A 19822-nucleotide genomic window follows, 5' to 3' on the forward strand; every position below is an offset into this window, starting at 1 on the left:
TCCATTAGCCTTTTAACAGCTGAAAATACTTAAAATGGCAAACCACATACCATGTTTTGCTACAAGCACATGTTAGCCATGTTAGCCGCATGTGCTTATAATGGCCTAATTTATTGCCTGTGCAAATTTCATTGCAGCAGTAACAGTGCTCAGTTCTTATTAGACTACCGAAACCTCCAGTAATACAATTTACCATACTTGCAAATCCACCCCAAATATCTCTCTATTTAGCAATCATTATACATTGTCCTCTTCAAATCTTTACACACTATGTAGTCAATATCTAAATCAACGTTTTAACAATATCACATACAAATTAACTAAAAACTAATACCTTACAATTACCTATGTTACATGTTACAACAATTACAGTTTTATCTACTTACATAACACAATCCAATCCAAACATCACAGGAATAGCTCTATTCACAGCATTGCAATACTATTACAAGACATGCAGTTACATATTTTCCATTAAAATAGCTATCTGCAAATTAACACATATATATACAGCGGGTGAAATAAGTATTGAACACATCAACATTTTTCTCAGCAAATATATATTTAATGTGGGTATTGTAATGCAATTTACGCCAAATGTCAGCAACAACCCTTGCAATCCATACATGCAAAGAAATCAAACCATAGATGTCCATAATTTAAGTTTTGTGTAATAATGTGAAATGACACAGGGAAAAAGTATTGAACATGCTTCCTGAAATGTATTTAATACTTTGTACAAAAGACTTTGTTGGTAATGACAGCTTCAAGATGCCTGCTGTATGGAAAAACTAGTCGCATGCATTGCTCAGGTGTCATTTTGCCCCATTCTTCAACGCAAATAGTCTTCAAATCTTGAAGGTTTCATGGGCTTCTTCTATGAACTCTGATCTTTAGTTCTTTCCATAAATTTTCAATTGGATTCAAGTCAGGTGATTGGCTCGGCCATTCTAGCAGCTTTATTTTCTGTCTCTGAAATGTCCATCCTTGTTTCATCTTCAGTATCCTGGTAGATGGCAACAGATTTTTATAAAAAATGTCTCGGTACATTTTTCTTTTCATCCTTCCTTCAATCATATGCAGTATGTCAGTACCGTGTGCAGAAAAACAGCCCCACACCATGATGTTCCCACCTCCAAACTTCACTGTTGGTATGGTGTTTTTGGGGTGATGTGCCGTGACAATTTTCCTCCAAACATGGTGTGTGTTATGACATCCAAAGAGTTCAATTTTGGTCTCATCTGACCACACTATATTCTCCCAGTATTTCAAAGACCTGTCCAAATATTGTGCAGCAAACTTTAATCGAGCTTTAACATGTTTTTTCTTAAGCAAAGGAGTCTTGCATGATGAGTGTACAGGCCATGGCGATTGAGTGCATTACTTATTGTTTTCTTTGAAACAATTGTACCTGCTAATTCCAGATCTTTCTGATGCTCTCCACAAGTGGTCCTTGGTTCTTGGACAACTCTTCTGATAATTTTTTTCACTCCTCTGCACCTGGTTGTGGCCGATTTATGGTGAAATGATGTTCTTTCCACTTTCTGATTATGGCCTCAACAGTGCTCACTTGAACATTCAGCAGTTTAGAGATCCTTCTGTAACCAATGCCATCAATATGTTTTGCAACAATAATGTAGTGAAGGTCTTGAGAGAGCTCTTTTCTTTTACCCATCATGACATGTTTCTTGTGTGACACCTTCGTAATGAGACCCCTTTTTATAGGCCATCAGTTGTGGCTGAACCATCTGGAAGGATTGCTTTCTAATTACTGATAGATGTCAGCTGGTGTGTTGGCTTTGCACCTCCCTTTCTTCATGTGTTCAATACTTTTTCCCTGTGTCATTTTACATTTTTACACAAACCTTAAATTATGGACATCTCTGCTTTGATTTCATTGCATGTGTGGAATGCAAGGGTTATTGTTGACATGTGGTGTAAATTTCATTACAGTAGCCACATAAAACACATATTTACTGAGAAAAATGTTGATGTGTGCAATACTCATTTCACCCACTGTGTGTGTGTGTATATATATATATATATATATATATATATATATATATATATATGTATATATATATCCAGTTTCAACCACCTTCCATTCAAAATTACAATCCATTTTTCACATTAGCCTTCATAAATTGCCTTTCTGGCCACATCACATGCACAAACCTCCATTCCATTCATTTCCAGCAGTTGGGTCATGTGTATTACCAGGTTGAAAGCATTCAGTAAAAAAGGACCTTTTCTGTCTGGTGTAACACAATATCAAAAGCCTTTTTCTTGGGTGGAGTTACCTTCTAGAGGACGTTTTCACAGCATTTCATATGTTAAACTGAGCAGACAGACTTACACAAGCATTCACAAACCTCATGTTTGTAGTGGGGGAGGGGGGGAAAGGTTTGTGCACTAATGTAATTGGGCAGCACAGTGGCTTAGTGGTTATCACTTCTGTATCACAGCACTGGGGTCGTGACTTTGATTCCCGACCATGTCCTTATCTGTGTGTTGTATGTTGTATGTTGTATGTTCTCCCGCAATCAATTAGCTGCTATCAAATTGACCCTAGTCTGTGTGTATGTGTGTTTGTGTGTTTGTGTGTGTGTGTTAGGGAATTTAGACTGTAAGCTCTATTTGGACAGGGACTGATGTGAGTGTGTTCTCTGTACAGCGCTGTGGAATTAGTGTTGCTATATAAATAAATGGTTATGATAATGTAATTCAAACAACAAAATCTGATATATTATATTACAAAATGAAATATCCTTATCAAATAGTATTACATTGTTTTCCAGACCAGCTAGGGACAGTGATGACGATGATGATGATGACAAAAAGGGAAAAGGTTGTACTCTCCAGTATCAACATGCCATACTACGGGTCCTCACACAGTTCATAGCTGAGTCTAATGACTTTGTTGGCCAGCTTACCTACCTGCTTGGATCTGACTGGCAAGTTGACATCACTGATTTAATAAGTGAATTTATTCAAATGGATGAACCAAATGTTGTCAGACTCAAAGGCCAGACCCTGATAGGACAAGAAGTTGGTATGACAACATTACAGGTAATGAAATAAATGAATTTACCTGATTGAGCGTATCTATGTTTCTGTTAGATCTTTAAGGGCCTGATTCATTAGGGCACGTATCTGTTGATTTTGAACGTATCATATGCAGAATCACTCTGTGTATACACAGAACAGACAGATACGGGCGAGAAACAGAAAAACACGGATGTGTGCACAAGCGATGTTAATGCGATAGTGAGCACAAGGAGCTCTTAATACACCTTCCAACTTCAGCCAGTGAAGTGGGCGGGGAAAGGGCGTTTTGCCCTACTCAAAGTACAAAAGGGGCGTGCCAAATTAAAGTGCACGCAGCCACGGCAATGTCAAGCTGTACAGCTGTGATTGTAACTTGTTTTCCTGCCGTATCTCTTGTACCAGTTCTGGGGCAAGTCTAAGTTCTGATCACAGAGATTACAGTCTCATATGTTCAGTAGACATTAACAACATTCTAATAAATGTATTTTATGGGGGGGGGGGATTGAGAAAAAATAAAAGCTTTTTTTTCACAGTTTTATCATTAATGCCTTAATTATTTCTGTGTGAAATTAATTCTATATATTTTTTTTTATTTTCCTGTGCGTTCTATTGAGAATTTATAATCAGCATAGGTATTGGACGAATCATGCAGTGTCTTGTGTAGTAGAGCACAGCAGACCTACCTAAACCTGAATTCAACAGCACACTTATCTTGAGATCTGTTCCTTGATGATTTCGGGAGTCCAGAACTCGTGGATACGTACTTAGAATACGTGCTTAGAATACGGATCGTGAGTTGCACTCAGAATGCGTGCCCTAATGAATCAGGCCCCAATTATATATGTGCAATCAAACTGAAATATATTGACCATTCCAAGATTCAGTATAAACTGCACACAGCCTAGCTGATATAACCTGAAATGTGGAACTCTTTCTTTTGGACATTGTATAGTCTAATATACTTTTTTTTAAGGAATCAAATATTCAAACTTTATTTAACAATGCTCTTGTTTTTTGTTTGTGTTTGCCTCTTATGGGTGGTGTTGCTGCAATCTGGTTTTCCAGCTGTCTGTGAACATGTACATGTACTAATATTGTTGCACTCACTGGGTCTGATTCATTAAGAAAGTTAGGCAAGAAATTGAGTAAGCTTTCTTACTTAAGTTTTCTGGACAAAACCATTTTGCAATGCAAGGGGTGCAAACTAGTTTATTATTTTGCACATAGGGAAAATACTGGCTGTTTTTTCATGTGGCACACAAATACTTGATAGCTTATTTGTATACTAAAATTTAAAGTTGATGTAGGAAAAAAAGCCAGTATTTTCCTTATGGTCAAAATAATAAACTAATATCCACCCCTTGCATTGTAACATGGTTTTGTCCAGGAGACAACATGAGTAAAAAAAATTATACTTTCCTTAATGAATCAGGCCCAGTGATTATAAATATAGCACCAGCATCAGAAAGTGTTCCGAAGTGAGACCAGGGGGTAAATGTATCAAGCTGAGAGTTTTTCGGCGGGTTTGAAAAACCAATCAGATTCTAGCTATTATTTATTTAGTACATTCTACAAAATGACAGCTAGAATCTGATTGGTTGCTATAGGCAACATCTCCATTTTTCAAACCCGCTGGAAAACTCTCAGCTTGATACATTTACCACCAAATGTGGAGAATCCTACAGATTGTAATAGTGAATATGGTGTTTGTTGTCTGATATAAAACATTACAAAATAATGTGGATATGTTTACATTTGCTCTGCTGTTTTTTAGATACTATCCCCTCTTTCTGATGCCATCCTAGCTGAGAAGACAGTGATGGTGGTAGACGAGAAAGTGACAATCACAGATCTAGGCATTCAGGTGGTGACCGGCCTGTCTCTCTCTCTTCAGCTTAGCCCTGGTAGTAACCGGGCAATCTATGCAACTACCATAGCACATGAGCATTTTAACTCTCCAAAACAGGTAATAGTTCCATTATATAATAAATGTTATATAGTAATTATTCTTCTATATGAATTGTAAATTGTATTTGGCCGTTTTGGATCACCAACATTTATTTTACCAATTATGTAGGTTTCAGCCAAGAGTAACAATATGTGTAAGGAAACAAATGTGTTTTGTGCCTTTATTTAGATCAGTGTTTATGTAAAATGAATAATCTGGAAAGTTATGAGTTATAAACTTAAACTAATGAGAACTCCAAACTGATGTGCTCATAAAGAATATGCTGTTCAGTGCAGCCCTGCACAATATATGCTTTTATAATGAGTTATATGTTTAACATTATGATTTCCAAATCACTCTGTGTGTTTAAGTATAGCATTTGCTAATATACCTAACTTCTTTCTTAGGTTATAAATTCACCTGCATTTAGTGTTACGAAAGCAGCCATATAAATCCAAACACTGGCTACATAGCTCCATTAAAATATGTTTTCACGGATGCTGCCTGTCTGTAATTAGTCCTATAGAGACATGCAGCATGCATGTGACCTAACCAGGGCCAGTGGAAGCCCACTTGGGCTCCACTCGTTCCCACCCTCAGTCAATCCATCACTAGTCCACCAAACCCCCAATTCATACCTTGTATGTAGCAGGGAGGGGTGCATGTTCTGCTACTGTATCAGGCTGCGCGTGTGATGCTGGGCTGTGACATCATAACCTATCCCCACATTCTCATTGTATCACTGACATAGTTGGCAGCTTCACAGTCAGTGGTCAATGATTAATGTGGGGGCTACGTGTGTCAATTAAAAATGCAGAATGTGTGACTTTTGACACCTATTCTGTGTTTCAGGGGCTTCCTAAACCTTGGAGCCTTATGTCACCTAGCAGTAGCGCTGGCCCTAAATCGAACAGCAAAGAAACCAATTAGAATATGTATTTAATAGGAAGACAAGCATTAGCATAGCTTGTTTGGAGACCTATCAGGAATGCTTCCGGTATGACAGAAGGCACTTTACAAATGGAGACTTACTGGAACAAACTTCTCCTGAAGTAAGATTAATGACCTGAATTTCGCCATACTAACCACTACTATATGGTATTACTATTACTATTTGGGTGTGGTGGAGTTTGAGGTAGACAACACAATCTGCTAGCCAGGAGACAGAAACTTGATCACAATGTTTGTCCCAGTAAAGCTAGGTACACACTACAGAAAAATTCTCCCGATGCGATATTGTTACCAACGAGTTTACCAATGACTGAAAATCCCGATCAGCTTGCTGATTCATGCGTACAAACTATACACGTTTTACACGATTTACTGTCTGATCTGTGATTTCCATCTATCATAACCATTGGCTTAAAAGATTGTGACTCTACACACACTGTACAGATGTATGCCATCCCAGCAGCAATATGCCAACGGAATTTAAATAAAAGGCTGGACCCCAACACCCACAAGCATATATCCAGAAACCGGAAATACCAACATCGCCATTAATTCCATTGTTGAGCTTTGTATATAGTGTTCATTCAGCAACTCCGTTCACAACTGTACATTTGTTATGATTTATTGAAATATAATGATCACTCCTTGAAATAAACGAAAACCTCAGGCATTGTTGCTTCTCGCCTTGGCAAGAATGCTGCAAATACTAAACCAGATGGAAAGAAGGAGAAAGAATCAGACTTGTTGGACCTAGGACTGGTTGCAGAGGAGAGGCTCATTTTCACATTTGCCACTGCTAAAGGAGATATGGGACAACAATCCTGATGACTTTGACTTCAGGAATTTCCAGTGGATAAATGATGCCACATTCCAGGCACTTGCTTCCCCACTCATCTCTAAAGAGTACAGTCATAAAAGGAGGCCGATATCTGCAAAGATTGGTTGCTACTCTACGATATTTGGCCACAGGAAGGACACTGTCTGGTCTTAAGTACAGCACAGCTATTTCACCGCAAGCTCTGAGTTTGATCATACCTGAGACCTGTGAGGCTGTCATTCAAGTTCTCAAGGGACAATATATGAAGGTTAGTGAAAGAAATAGTCTGATTTTAAACAAACATTTTTTTTTATTATAATAGAAACTGGGCATATTTACATATTAAAAATAACACACACAAAATATCTATATTTAAAACTTAAACAAATTAAACTAACTCAAACCCAAAAATATATTCACACTGTATATATATATAAAACATGGGTATATATTTTACAAGCAGTAAGCACTCATACAGTGGAAGTGATGCTAGGGGTCCTAAAATCATTAATAGGATCCATATCTGCACAGCAGAGACTGGTTGCCACATTTTCCCAGCAACAGGAAGCACTTCCATACAGTGGAAACTCAGCTTTGTGCCCTAAAGGCAGGAGGGGTATAGGACCCATCTCTGCACAACCACATTTTCCCAGCAACAGGAAGCACTTCCATACAGTGTAAACGCTGCTTTGTGCCCTAACGGCAGGAGGGGTATAGGACCCATCTCTGCACAACCACATTTTCCCAGCACCATCAATAGTTCTCTGGCTTCCGGTGATGGAGTAGGTGTGGCTGAGAAGATGGCAAAGCTGAAAGAATATTTTAACTAATTGAGCACAAAAATAAAACCTGTAAAAAATACAAACGCAAACTTTAGAAAAATTTAGTACAAAGATAAAAGTCACAGTTGTTCATAGTGGTAGTGTTCCATGGTTTCCAATGAGAAATTACTTCCACTATATTTTAGCATACTTGCATTGCTGGTTGGTGTGGAAGTCCTATAGGTAGGAGGGATACTGTTTTTACTTCCTATTATGTGATGTTGGCTGTGGGGAGGGTGCAGCTGAAATATATGGGATGGGACAGTCTGTCAATCTAGTGTGTGGCATAATTTCCCCCCTCAGCGCCCTATAGAGCACCTCTGAAACTAAACGGTGTATCTCCAGTCTGCACTCGACTGGCAGCCGTTTAATTTTCACTGTGATAGATGCTCCCAACAGTACACAATCATCAGCCTCCTTTTGCATTAAATGGTTTGTTGTTTCTATTATCTGGCGAGTCAGGATTTCACTTTGTTTGGACTCAAGTCCACTTTTCTTTCACCCGCCTGCCAGTTTGTTGCTCTTGTTGCTGGGTGGCTTGCTCAATGTCCTGCATGGGTTGCTGTATGGGTAGCTGTGGGCGGTGTGTGTGTGGTGTAATAAATAGTTGGCTATGTGGTTTGCTGGCTGTATTCTGTCTGCTGGGTGAGAGGTGTCACCATCACAGGTTCCTCTGCCACATACCACAATCCTGCTTCCATGAAAGCAGATGGCACTGTAATAAAAACAAAACTGTAAATAGTTAGTATGATTATAGATGCACGTATTGATTTAACATTACAACAATCTCTGTTTTGTTTTGTTTTGCAGTTTCCATCGACAATCGAGGAATGGCAAATAATTGCCGAAGATTTTGACAAATTGTGGCATTTCCTCCCAAACTATGACGGGGCAATAGATGGCAAATATGCAAGAATTATGCCAGCCTCTAAAGTGGATTTCTATAACTACAAGGGATTATACAGGATTATCCTGATAGCCATAACCGATGCCAAATATGAATTTATCTTTGTGGACAATGGTAAACATGGAAAAGTCCACGATGGTGGGACATTGAAGCAGAGTCCTTTGCACTGCAAAGTAATATGTTAAAAACTATCACACCTTAAAGGAAGATCTTTAGTTAGTGATTAGTAAGAGCAAGACGAGTAGTGGAAAATGCTTTTGGTATATTGTGTAATAGATTAAGGATTTTCCATACCACCATAAATCTGCGCCTGACAAAATAGGCAAGGTGGTGAAGGCTAGTTGTTTCTAACACAACTTTCTTAGGCTATAATAGCGATAAAATTTGGTTTAGAAAGTGTTGAATCCATTCGTAAAGTACAAAAATGTTACTAAAAAGTGTTAAAGCAGAGCTGCAAATACCTTTGTGATGAACACTAGGGAAGAATGAATGTTCACTCATAATGCTCCTCTCTGCAGCTAGAGCAGTCATGATTGGTACATACCAGCTGCTAACGCCCATGTGTGCACTAGAAGTGTCTATATAAAAAGAGGAGAGTCAGCAGTATATGACAACATGGCACATGAGCAAGGGAAAGATAAAAGTGAACAAGAAATGCCATTGGAAGAGGTGAAAAGAGCCAAACTAATTTGGTCAGAGTGCTGGACCAACATGACTATGATTGACACACAAAAAAATACAGAAAAGTTAATTACAGAAAGGTAATAATAATACAGATGCTGATTTAATATGGTACGTGACAAACTTGGAAAAAAAGAAACAAGTTTCAGATACAAAAACGATGGTCAGATTTGAAGAACAAGTAGCAACAAAAGTTGAAGAGAGTGAACATAAAAAATTGAATATGAAAAGTAGTTATTAAAACTTTGTTAAACTTGTTAGTAAATGGTGTTAGTAATTAATGTTAATAATGATTAGTATGATTATTAAAATAGTGACATCTATTTACAGAAAGAAAAATATGTGATGAAGTGTGCACAGAAACACAGCAAAAGAAAAAAGAGGGAGCCATAGCCAATGTGGACATAAAAGAGGAAAACACCCATCGGCAGTAAAATGCTAAAAGTAAAGTGATAAATGTTAAAAAGAAAGTGTGAGTCCAAGTGCTGCCAGCCTAGTGCTGGCCAGAGGAAAATCAGGGGGGGCAAACAGCCCTAGGCTTATCCAGCTGCGGCTGTTTGAAAGCTGTTGAACCTGCAACAGGGGGTTCCCCTGCCATGATGCGAATCAACCCTTAGGGGGTTGGAGTCCGCAAAAAAAGCGGGACCCCTCCTAGGGGTACCCAACCCCGTGCTGGCAGCACTAGGGCTCCTCCCACACCGCTGGGCAGTGAGTGTGGGGTAATAAATAGTTAAACAAAACAAAAACATTATGGATAAATACTATTTTACATTGGTGAACTACAGGTCCCAGAAAGCCCGGGCTGTCGTGAACAGTGTGGGCATGCTGGTGTTTATAGTACTACAAGCACCAGCATTCCCATGACTGCCAGGGCATGCTGGCACTTGGGAAACCACAAGTGCCAGCATGCCCTGACACCCAAAGTCCGCTGTGTCCTAGAGGGCACCAATGAAAAATGTAAATAAAACACAAGCCTCGTTAAAAGCACAAAAAAAAAATGTAAAAAAAAATAAAAATTCATACTTACCAACTCTGTTCTTCTTTTTTTCTGCAGGATCCAGTCTTGCAAGCTTTTAATCCAAATTGAATTGGTAAAATAAAAAATACCCCCAAAAAATTAACTAAAAAAAAAGGCTGGCAGTTTGTTTCCCAAAATAATCCAGCCGGAACATACATGGCAAGCAAAAAAATCTTCAGAGAGATGCCACAACTGATTCCGAATACAGAAGCAACCTACCACATAATTATTATTATCGTAGATTTGATTAAATTGATATAATTCTAATAGTCGGCAGATCTATTTATAACTTGGAGCTTGCATCTCTGACAGCGTGGGAAAGCGTGGGAACGCTAACGTCAGGAAATTATAGGAAACAACATAAAATAAATGTGCACATAACAGACCAGTAAATAAGTGAGAGAATATGTATTTTCACATGGTTAACAATTCATTTTGTATACAATTACATACAGGAACACATAGATGACATACAGAGCATGTAAAAACGTTTATTATTGATTTGCTATAAAAAAACACTATTTCCATGTGCTTCATGTTTAGACAACACAGCACGTGGAAGATGTAATAGACAACATCATAAATTTAAATACATACACCCAGAGATGTCTGTCTGATAATTCTGCCGATAGTTCCTCCAACAGCTAGATTCTTGTGAGTATGTATACACTGTAAAATTGGAATGACATTGTTCCACCGTTTACAGAAATTTTTAGGGGTATATTTACTAAACTGCGGTTTTGAAAAACTGGAGATGTTGCCTATAGCAACCAATCAGATTCTAGCTTTCATTTATTTAGTACAATCTACAAAATTAAAGCTTGAATCTGATTGGTTGCTATAGGTAACATCTCCACTTTTTCAAACTCGCAGTTTAGTAAATATACCCCTTAGTCCGGTTATAAAAATCAAATTAGTTGATGTGCTTTGGAATGATAAAACTTGATCGTTGGAGCGCACACACTAATGCAATATCGTTTGTCGTTTATCATGTGATTGGCATGATAATCGGGTGAAAATCCTGTAGTGTGTACCTAGCTTAAATCTTGATCTATCTGTACATATAATATATACAAGTGTGAGCATAGCCGGATTAAGGGGGGTGGCACAGGGGGCACGTGCCCCGGGCCCCCCCTCTCTGAGGGCCCCCCGCCGACCCGTATGACTTCATCTGCTGTCAGTAATATACTGACAGCAATCGCACCAGGCCCCCCTCTCTCCGCGGCTGGCGCCCCCCCCTCGCCGCCCACATTACCTCTCCTGTTGATAATTAGCTGTCAGTTGCTGTCTGACAGCAACTGACAGCAACCGCGGCCGTCTCACAGCTGACAATTGCGCGATGTGCGCCCACTTTATCTTAGCAGCACCGCGGCTGCTGTAATACCTAAAATGGCCGAAATGGAGCTGCTGCGCCTGTGCAGATGCAGCAGCTCCTCCTTGGCATGAATACTCCAGAGACAGTAGGTGAGTGAAAATAAATTATACTAGTCTAAAACTAAATATATATACAAAACCCTTAATAACATGGGTATTTCTTGATTAAATATGTAAAATGCTGCCACCTTTAATAGTATGAGTACATTATATATATATATATATATAAATAAAATCTATCTTCTGGCTACATTTTACATATTTAATCAAGCAATAATCATGCTATGAGGGGTCTTCTTAAATATGATTATTTATTTTATCAGTAGTGTTTTAATAAATATACATTAAACATTAATATTAGGCTGGTAGAGCAAATTGAGTTGCAGATTATATTTTATTAATCATTAGTAAAGTAATTACTGAAGCCATCCAGTTATATTAAAGTTTGAATACAATTGTAATACATTATGTATAATTTATATTTATATTTATTTATATACACATTTATGTAGTCTAATTAAAGCTTTAATATAAGTGGCAGGCTTTGATAATAACTTTAATAATGATTAATAAAATAGAGGGTCCTGCATGATTATTACAATATATATATATATATATATATATATATATATATGACACATAAATATGCACAGATATACATAGCTACACACACACATATATAGTCAAAATTGGTGTTACGTTATCAATGTTTATTTTTTATGTTTAAATGTGCGGTATCATTGCTAGTTTTAATTTGCAGTATCATTGCTATTTTTAACGTGCATTATAAATTGTATTTTTAGCGTGCGGTATCAGTGCTAGTTTTAGCGTGCGGTATCAGTGCTAGTTTTAGCGTGCGGTATCAGTGCTAGTTTTAGCGTGTGGTATCAGTGCTAGTTTTAGAGTGTGGTATCAGTGCTAGTTTTAGCGTGCGGTATCAGTGCTAGTTTTAGCGTGCGGTATCAGTGCTAGTTTTAGCGTGCGGTATAATTGTTAGTTTTAGTGTACGTTATCAATGGTATTTTTAATGTGGGCTTTTGATGATTGCTTTAATGTACAGTATTTTAGTTTGTGTAAGTAATAATTTGTCTTATGCAGACAACTTAGGCGAGCCCCTCTGGGAGAGCTGTAAGTGTCATACTGTGAGCTGTAGATGATGTAGATGTGTCAATGCTTATAGCAGTGGTTCCAAAACTTTTGCAGTTCGCGGCACCCTTAGAGTCTCCATAATTTTTTTTAAGGCACCCCTCCAAAATAATTACCGAGCAGTCCTGTTTTAGAAGTAGTTGGGTCAACAAATTGTAATAAGTATTTTGGTCAGGACAGAAATGCTTATTCAGTTGTATGCAAAAATGCCCCCTCTGCATCCAGACACTCTGCCCCCACTGCATCCAGACACTCTGCCCTCTCTCACGCTGCCCCCTCTGTCACGCTGTCCCCCTCCTCTGCCCTCTGTCACGCTGTCCCAGCTCATCTGCCACGCTGTCCCCCTCCTCTGCCCTCTGTCATGCTGTCCCAGCTCCTCTGCCCTCTGTCCCTCTCCTCTGCCCTCTCACGCTGTCCCCCTCCTCTGCCCTCTCTCATGCTGTCCCCCTCCTCTGCCCTCTGTCATGCTGTCCCAGCTCCTCTGCCCTCTGTCCCTCTCCTCTGCCCTCTCACGCTGTCCCCCTCCTCTGCCCTCTCTCACGCTGTCCCCCTCCTCTGCCCTCTCTCATGCTGTCCCAGCTCCTCTGCCACACTGTCCCTCTCCTGTCACGCTGTCACTTTGCCTCCTCTGTCCCTCTCCTGTCACGCTGTCACTTTGCCTCCTCTGTCCCCCTCCTGTCACGCTGTCCCTCTCCTCTGTCCCTCTCCTGTCACGCTGTCACTTTGCCTCCTTTGTCCCTCTCCTGTCATTCTGTCACTTTGCCTCCTCTGTCCCCCTCCTGTCACGCTGTCCCTCTCCTCTGTCCCCCTCCTGTCACGCTGTCACTTTGCCTCCTCTGTCCCTCTCCTGTCACGCTGTCACTTTGCCTCCTCTGTCCCTCTCCTGTCACGCTGTCACTTTGCCTCCTCTGTCCCTCTCCTGTCACGCTGTCACTTTGCCTCCTTTGTCCCTCTCCTGTCACGCTGTCACTTTGCCTCCTCTGTCCCTCTCCTCTGCCCTCTCTCACTTTGCCCCCTCTGCCGAGCGCCAGCCATAAAAAAAAACAACAGAAACACTTACCAATCAACGCGGCGCCGGGACCCAGCATCCTCCTCTCTCATGCAGCGGCTGTCACTGATGCGAGAGAGGAGGATGCTGGGTCCCGGCGCCGCACGGATTGGTAAGTGTTTCTGTTTGTTTTTTTTATGGCTGGCCTGCGGCACCCCTGAGACAGCGCCGGGGCACAGAGTGTGTGGAGATGACGCAGAGGGGCACAGAGTGTGTGGATACAGAGTGGCACAGAGTGTGTGGAGATGACTCAGAGGGGCACAGAGTGTGTGCAGATGACGCAGAGGGGCACAGAGTGTGTGGAGATGACGCAGAGGGGCACAGAGTGTGTGGAGATGACGCAGAGGGGCACAGAGTGTGTGGAGATGACGCAGAGGGGCACAGAGTGTGTGGAGATGACGCAGAGGGGCACAGAGTTTGTGGAGATGACGCAGAGGGACACAGAGTGTGTGGCTGCAGAGGGGCACAGAGTGTGTGGAGATGATGCAGGGGCACAGTGTGTGTGGAGATGATGCAGGGGCACAGTGTGTGTGGAGATGATGCAGGGGCACAGTTTGGGAACCGCCGGCTTATAGCCTTATACCCAATGTGTATTATTTTTGCCAACAACTTACTAAGTATGTCCGTCCTGACCTAAATACTTATTACGTTATTTTGACCCAACTAATTATAAAAGATGGGACTGCTCGTTAATTATTTTAGAGGGGTGCCTTAAAAAAATATTATGGATTATGGAAAATATAAGGGTGCCGCAAACTGCAAAAGTTTGGGAACCACTGCATTCATTTTAGATCTTAGGGGCCCCCCTGTCTTAAGTGACCCGGGCCCGCCAAAGCCTTAATCCAGCTCTGAGTGTGAGATGTAAATGAAAGATTCCATTATTACTGTTTTTTAATAATGCTTGATATAGGTCAAGTAAAGCACTGTCTGTGCTGAAATAGTTGCAGGATCAACTTGAAGAAAACAACAAAACATGTTTACAAATGATGCTTCATGCTTGTTTGTTCCAAAACTTGCAATATTTAAAAATTAGCCATTAAAAAGTACAATCATTATCACTGTCCCATAGTAAAATTGTTCCTCTACCAGTTATACAGGCTAATACGACACCACACACCACCCGTGATTAAACTGATATTTAGGAAAGCATCTTTGTAACTGTGTGGTTTGCAATGATTTAAAGAATATGTAGAAAATCTTTAGCTAAACTGAAGAAGAGCAATGAGAAAAGTTTCTCAAACTTCTATAGATGGTAAAGAGGTTAGATTTGTTTATGTACTTAAAAATAAATCGTTGCTAAAAAATTTCTAATACATTAAATAAAACTGGCTTCATCTCTTCTGAATTGAACTTTTTTGAAGAAGAAAAGTTTTTGAAAGTAAAATATTAAATGGTTACAGCATAAAAAAGGACATGTTCATCGATTTACCTTGAAGGTTACAGACGGGACTTTATCATTTCTTAGAAATAATCAGAGAAAACTTTATATTAAAACATTTTCGAAATATGCAATTCTTTTTCATTTAAATACACAACTGCGATAATTTAAATCAGCATATAATAATGTCTTCTGACAGTCACTTTATTATTCTGCTGTTAAAGTCGAATCCATATCGCCCCAGGGACCCACTGTCTTTTTAGAACCACTGAGAAAAAACACATTTTATTGCCAAGAAATTTAAAGTAGTGTTTTTATGCCTTAGAAATGAATTTGTGCCCTTCACCCTATAGTGGTTTACAATTTATTACAGTATAAAATGTTCTCTATGGAAACATTTTCTTCTTTTTATCTGTTGTTGTTTGCTGAGTATTATATTTTCTATTTTACATACAGGAAGTAGAAATCAGTTGTTGGATCCAGTTTAGCGATGGTACAGTGACTCCCTTGGATGTTTATGACCCTAAAGATTTTTCTTTAAGCGTGACATCATTGGATGAGAAAGTTTTTTCTGTTTCTCAAGACTCCAAATCCAAATGGCCAGTTTTTTCAGCCATTGCAGAAGGGCAGGGAGCTCTGGTCAAGGTAGAACTCATGATAAGTGAGTTATGCCAGAAGTCAAAACGAAAGAGCATTCTTACCATTGGCATTGGGCACATTAAAGTGAAATTTAATGAGAACAATGGAACTGAGAATAGGAATGTAAATAATTGGGATCATTTTGAAAACCATTCATCTGGTAGAAGGCAGAAAATTCGAATAGAAGGAGTGAGACCAGATGGTGCTTCATTTGGTACCCCATCTATGGAGAGGGATGTTCAAGTAATGAATAGGGTGACTACTGACAAAGCCCTGCTAAGTAAGAAAAGAGAGCGAGAGAGTCTTTTAGATGATGACAGTCATCTCCCAAACATCCCCATGGATTTCACCAGTTTTCCTGCACAGGTTGACCTACCAAGTAACAATGGAGATGTGGAGGAAAATGATCTTGTACAAAATACAAGAGGTTTAAGTGACTTGGAAATTGGGATGTATGCTTTATTAGGGGTCTTTTGTCTGGCCATACTTGTTTTCCTTATAAATTGTGTGACGTTTGCATTAAAGTATAGGCACAAACACGTTCCTGTGGATGAACAGGAGACCATGACACATTCACATGACTGGGTTGGCCTTACCAATCGAACAGAAATTTTGGAAAACAACATTAACTTTCCTTTGCAACAGGAAGAATGCATAACAGCTATAGACAGGGGAGTAAACATTGCAGAAAGTAAATATCTTATCACTTCAAACCCTCCTAAAACTGTTAACGGGCAGACATACAGATCTGCAGAGACTGCCTTCAGCGAAGGAAAAGAACAAAGGGGGGAGCCAGCTACCTCACCGACCTCCAAAAGGAAACGCGTAAAATTTACCACTTTCACTACTATTCCTAATGAGGATGGCTGTCCCAACATCAACTCCAGTTTAGTGAACAATGAAGAAGATATAAAGTGGGTTTGCCAAGATATAGACATGGGGGAATGCAAAGAACTCAGAAACTATATGGAAAGGTTACATGAAAATGTTTGAACACAGACAAGAACATCTTCTGATTCAAGATTTAGCCATGCTCACACATGAAAAGTTCCCAAAAGAGACTCATTTCTTGAACCAATATCTTGCTCCACAAATAGCAGCTACTATAAAAGATGGAATGACCAATAAATGCACAAAATGTAAACTTTTTATACAGACTATTACAGGGTATAAGACAAATATAATGCAAAGTCTGGGTAAAAGACAAAGTTGTGTATTGTATGTAACGTGTCACATGAAGTGCATCTTTTATTAATAATAATAATAATAATAATAGTTACAAGGGGACCCTGTTATTTCACTTTAATTCAAATTGCAGAGACAACTAAATTACTAGTTTTGTACTATATGTTACATTTCCCTTGGTTAGAGGGTCTGTTGTACACAAGTGAACATAGTTTTAGCTAAGTTACATTAAGGTGTACCTAGCCAGTGGTAGGCATGTTGTGGGTCAAACCAATATTTATGAGAATGCAGACTATCAACACACTAGAAACTAGTGCAGAGGTATGTGGAATATTGGTTTAGCCCACACAATGGCTGCATGTAACAGGTAAACTTTAATAGTCCATTCTATTGGATTTTATTTGCAAACATACTATATTTTAAAAGCTGAAAAGGCCCCTTTTTATGTACATATGTATCATCTATTTAACTATATTTGAGCTTGGATAGTTCTATCTAGTCATGCAATAATGGGATGGCCTGCCCTCCAATTACCTTTCTACCCTAAAAGTTTATTTTTTATATGAGTGGATAAATACTCTATCCAGATATATGTTCAGACATTAGACAATAAGAACCAATAATAATCGTAACTTTCAGTACAGAGACATTGCGTTGCCTTTGTTTGTCTTTTGGACTTGTACAATTTCATAAACCTCAAATAAAGTAGTCGAGCTCCTAGTCTCCTCCCATCTGGTTGCTATGCATTGTGCACTGCCACTCTATAACAACTTGTTGTTAGAAGTCATCATTTTATTTAATATTGCATTTCTATCTTTATGTTTTCTTGGCAGGATTAAATGTCTTGAAATATATAAATATACAATTCTTCGGAAAACCAAGAAATAAGTGTGCTATTTGTTTTTGCATTACATGGCCTGAAAACAGTTCCCCTTTGGTCATAGTCTTTAACAGCAACAGTGTACTGCTACATGTCATTAAGGTGTGTTCAATTTCGATCAGAGCACCTTTTTGTTTTCTGTCTTCATCTCCTGCTCACCTTGATGTCTTCATGATGGATATTGAATAACCTATAATAATAAACATTATTAAAATGTATTTATAGATCTCCAGCATGCTCCACAGCGCTTTGCAATTGATATTTATACCTTGTGGCAGGTAGTCACAGTGTATAATGTGCTGCTGTGGGGGTTGGGGTAGGGGGGTAAAGCAAACAAGAAGTCACAGACTGAGAATTTGATAGCAGAATGAGCAGGGTCCCCTAACAGCACAGAGTAGTAATGTGAAGCTTCTGTCAAACTTATGCAGGAATATTGTGGTGTCAAACAAACCTCTTTTGAAATGAAGTTCTTATTCCCCGCTTGTTATAAATATTTATTGTCTACTTATTTTAATGCCTTTCATATTAATTGGAGTACATAATAATATACTGTTTAAGACTCTAAATGTCCATATATTCACCAAAAAAATAGGAGGTTGTAAACTGCGCATCAAAAATAACCTTATTACATTCTAATACCATGCATAGTGCATGTGCATTGTCTCAAAATTGCTGCTTTTGCTAATAAATTACATATTTGCACTAGCTTGTATCCTCTTTGCGCTCAAAATGCACACTGAGTGTATCTAAATAAGACGGACAAGGCTATGCACCTGTTAAAACGTAGAGTGCCTGTTGAGGTAAAGAGGTGATAAAATGTACAAATGATCTAGCTTACAGTACTTTACAGGTAGCTAGTTGCATATGAATATAAATGCATTATTCCATAATTTGGCCAAAACATGTAAGGTGACACAGTATGTCAGGGGGTCTCATTTTATTGAGTCCTACACTCAAATTACTGAAATAAAGTTAGTTACTTGCCAACTACTCACCAAATCTCTATATGTATGTATTGGCAGTCAATGTGCTTCTTTCCTTGTCAACCTGCACTGTCACTGGCAGCCTAGTACTAAGTGTATCTATTAGTTCCTGGCAGATAGATAACATGATGCAGAATTCTGTTATATTCTATTATATGTATATTATCTCTTGATGACCCCGCTGTTTGTCAAAATCAATGTCTCTCTACAACATGCAGAGTCTCTAGGTCCTACTGGATCTAGATAACTCTCCCCACAGTGCACCAATTGCTAGACTATAGGCATATGATTTAGCTGAAAACCTTTTCATCTGTGAAAAATATTGGATTTAAATGTGATGAGAAGATAAAACATATAGCAGTAATAGGGCTGACAAAAATAAACATTATCACTTGCAAAAAAACATAAACACACAGAATAACTTTCACATTTTGGGCCTGATTCATTAAGGAGCGTTAACGACAATAAGTGATATATTTTGCGTAAAATCGTACTGCACATGCCCAGAACCAGAGAATACACCAGAGAACACAGCAACATTCAATTCATCTTCAAACGCAAAGGACCTTTACTACAACCCAGAATTTCAGGGGCGGAATGGAAAGAGAGCTGGGCGATGCACGTAGTCAATGTAAAGTAAGGACATGCCAAGCGTGCAACCAGTAACGTCCGATTCAAGCTTTGTGCATCTCAAAGGTACGTGGTTTTCAGACGTATCACTTGCACCAGCTACAGGTCTGGTGTAAGTTCTGCTTACTAGTGATGATGGTCACATATGCAAGCTACAACATGTTTTTGTAATCAGGATCACTGTAAAAATGCATTTCATGTGCAGTAGACATTCATAACATCTTAGTAAATGTATTTTCTGGAAAAAATATATTTTTTAATGTTTTGTCATTAATGCCTAGATTATTAACTGGTGATATTAATTGAATATTTTTTGTATTCTGTACGTTCTTTTGAGACTTTATTTTACACATATGTATTGGACGTAT

General features: G+C 39.0%; 1 protein-coding gene across 2 annotated transcripts in view; it reads left to right on the plus strand.

The window, feature by feature from the left end:
• The window catches only part of TMEM132D (transmembrane protein 132D), a 779572-nt gene extending 761891 nt beyond the window's left edge, over positions 1-17681 (plus strand). For both annotated transcript variants that reach the window (XM_075176771.1, XM_075176781.1), the window contains 3 exons: positions 2799-3069; positions 4823-5014; positions 15594-17681. In XM_075176771.1, the coding sequence (XP_075032872.1) occupies positions 2799-3069; positions 4823-5014; positions 15594-16769 (1639 nt within the window). In that variant the 3' untranslated portion in view covers positions 16770-17681. The remainder of the gene's footprint in view (positions 1-2798; positions 3070-4822; positions 5015-15593) is intronic.
• Positions 17682-19822: the final 2141 nt, after the last annotated feature.

This window comes from Mixophyes fleayi, chromosome 1 (assembly GCF_038048845.1).
Source record: "Mixophyes fleayi isolate aMixFle1 chromosome 1, aMixFle1.hap1, whole genome shotgun sequence".
In the NCBI taxonomy this organism is placed as follows: domain Eukaryota; kingdom Metazoa; phylum Chordata; class Amphibia; order Anura; family Limnodynastidae; genus Mixophyes; species Mixophyes fleayi.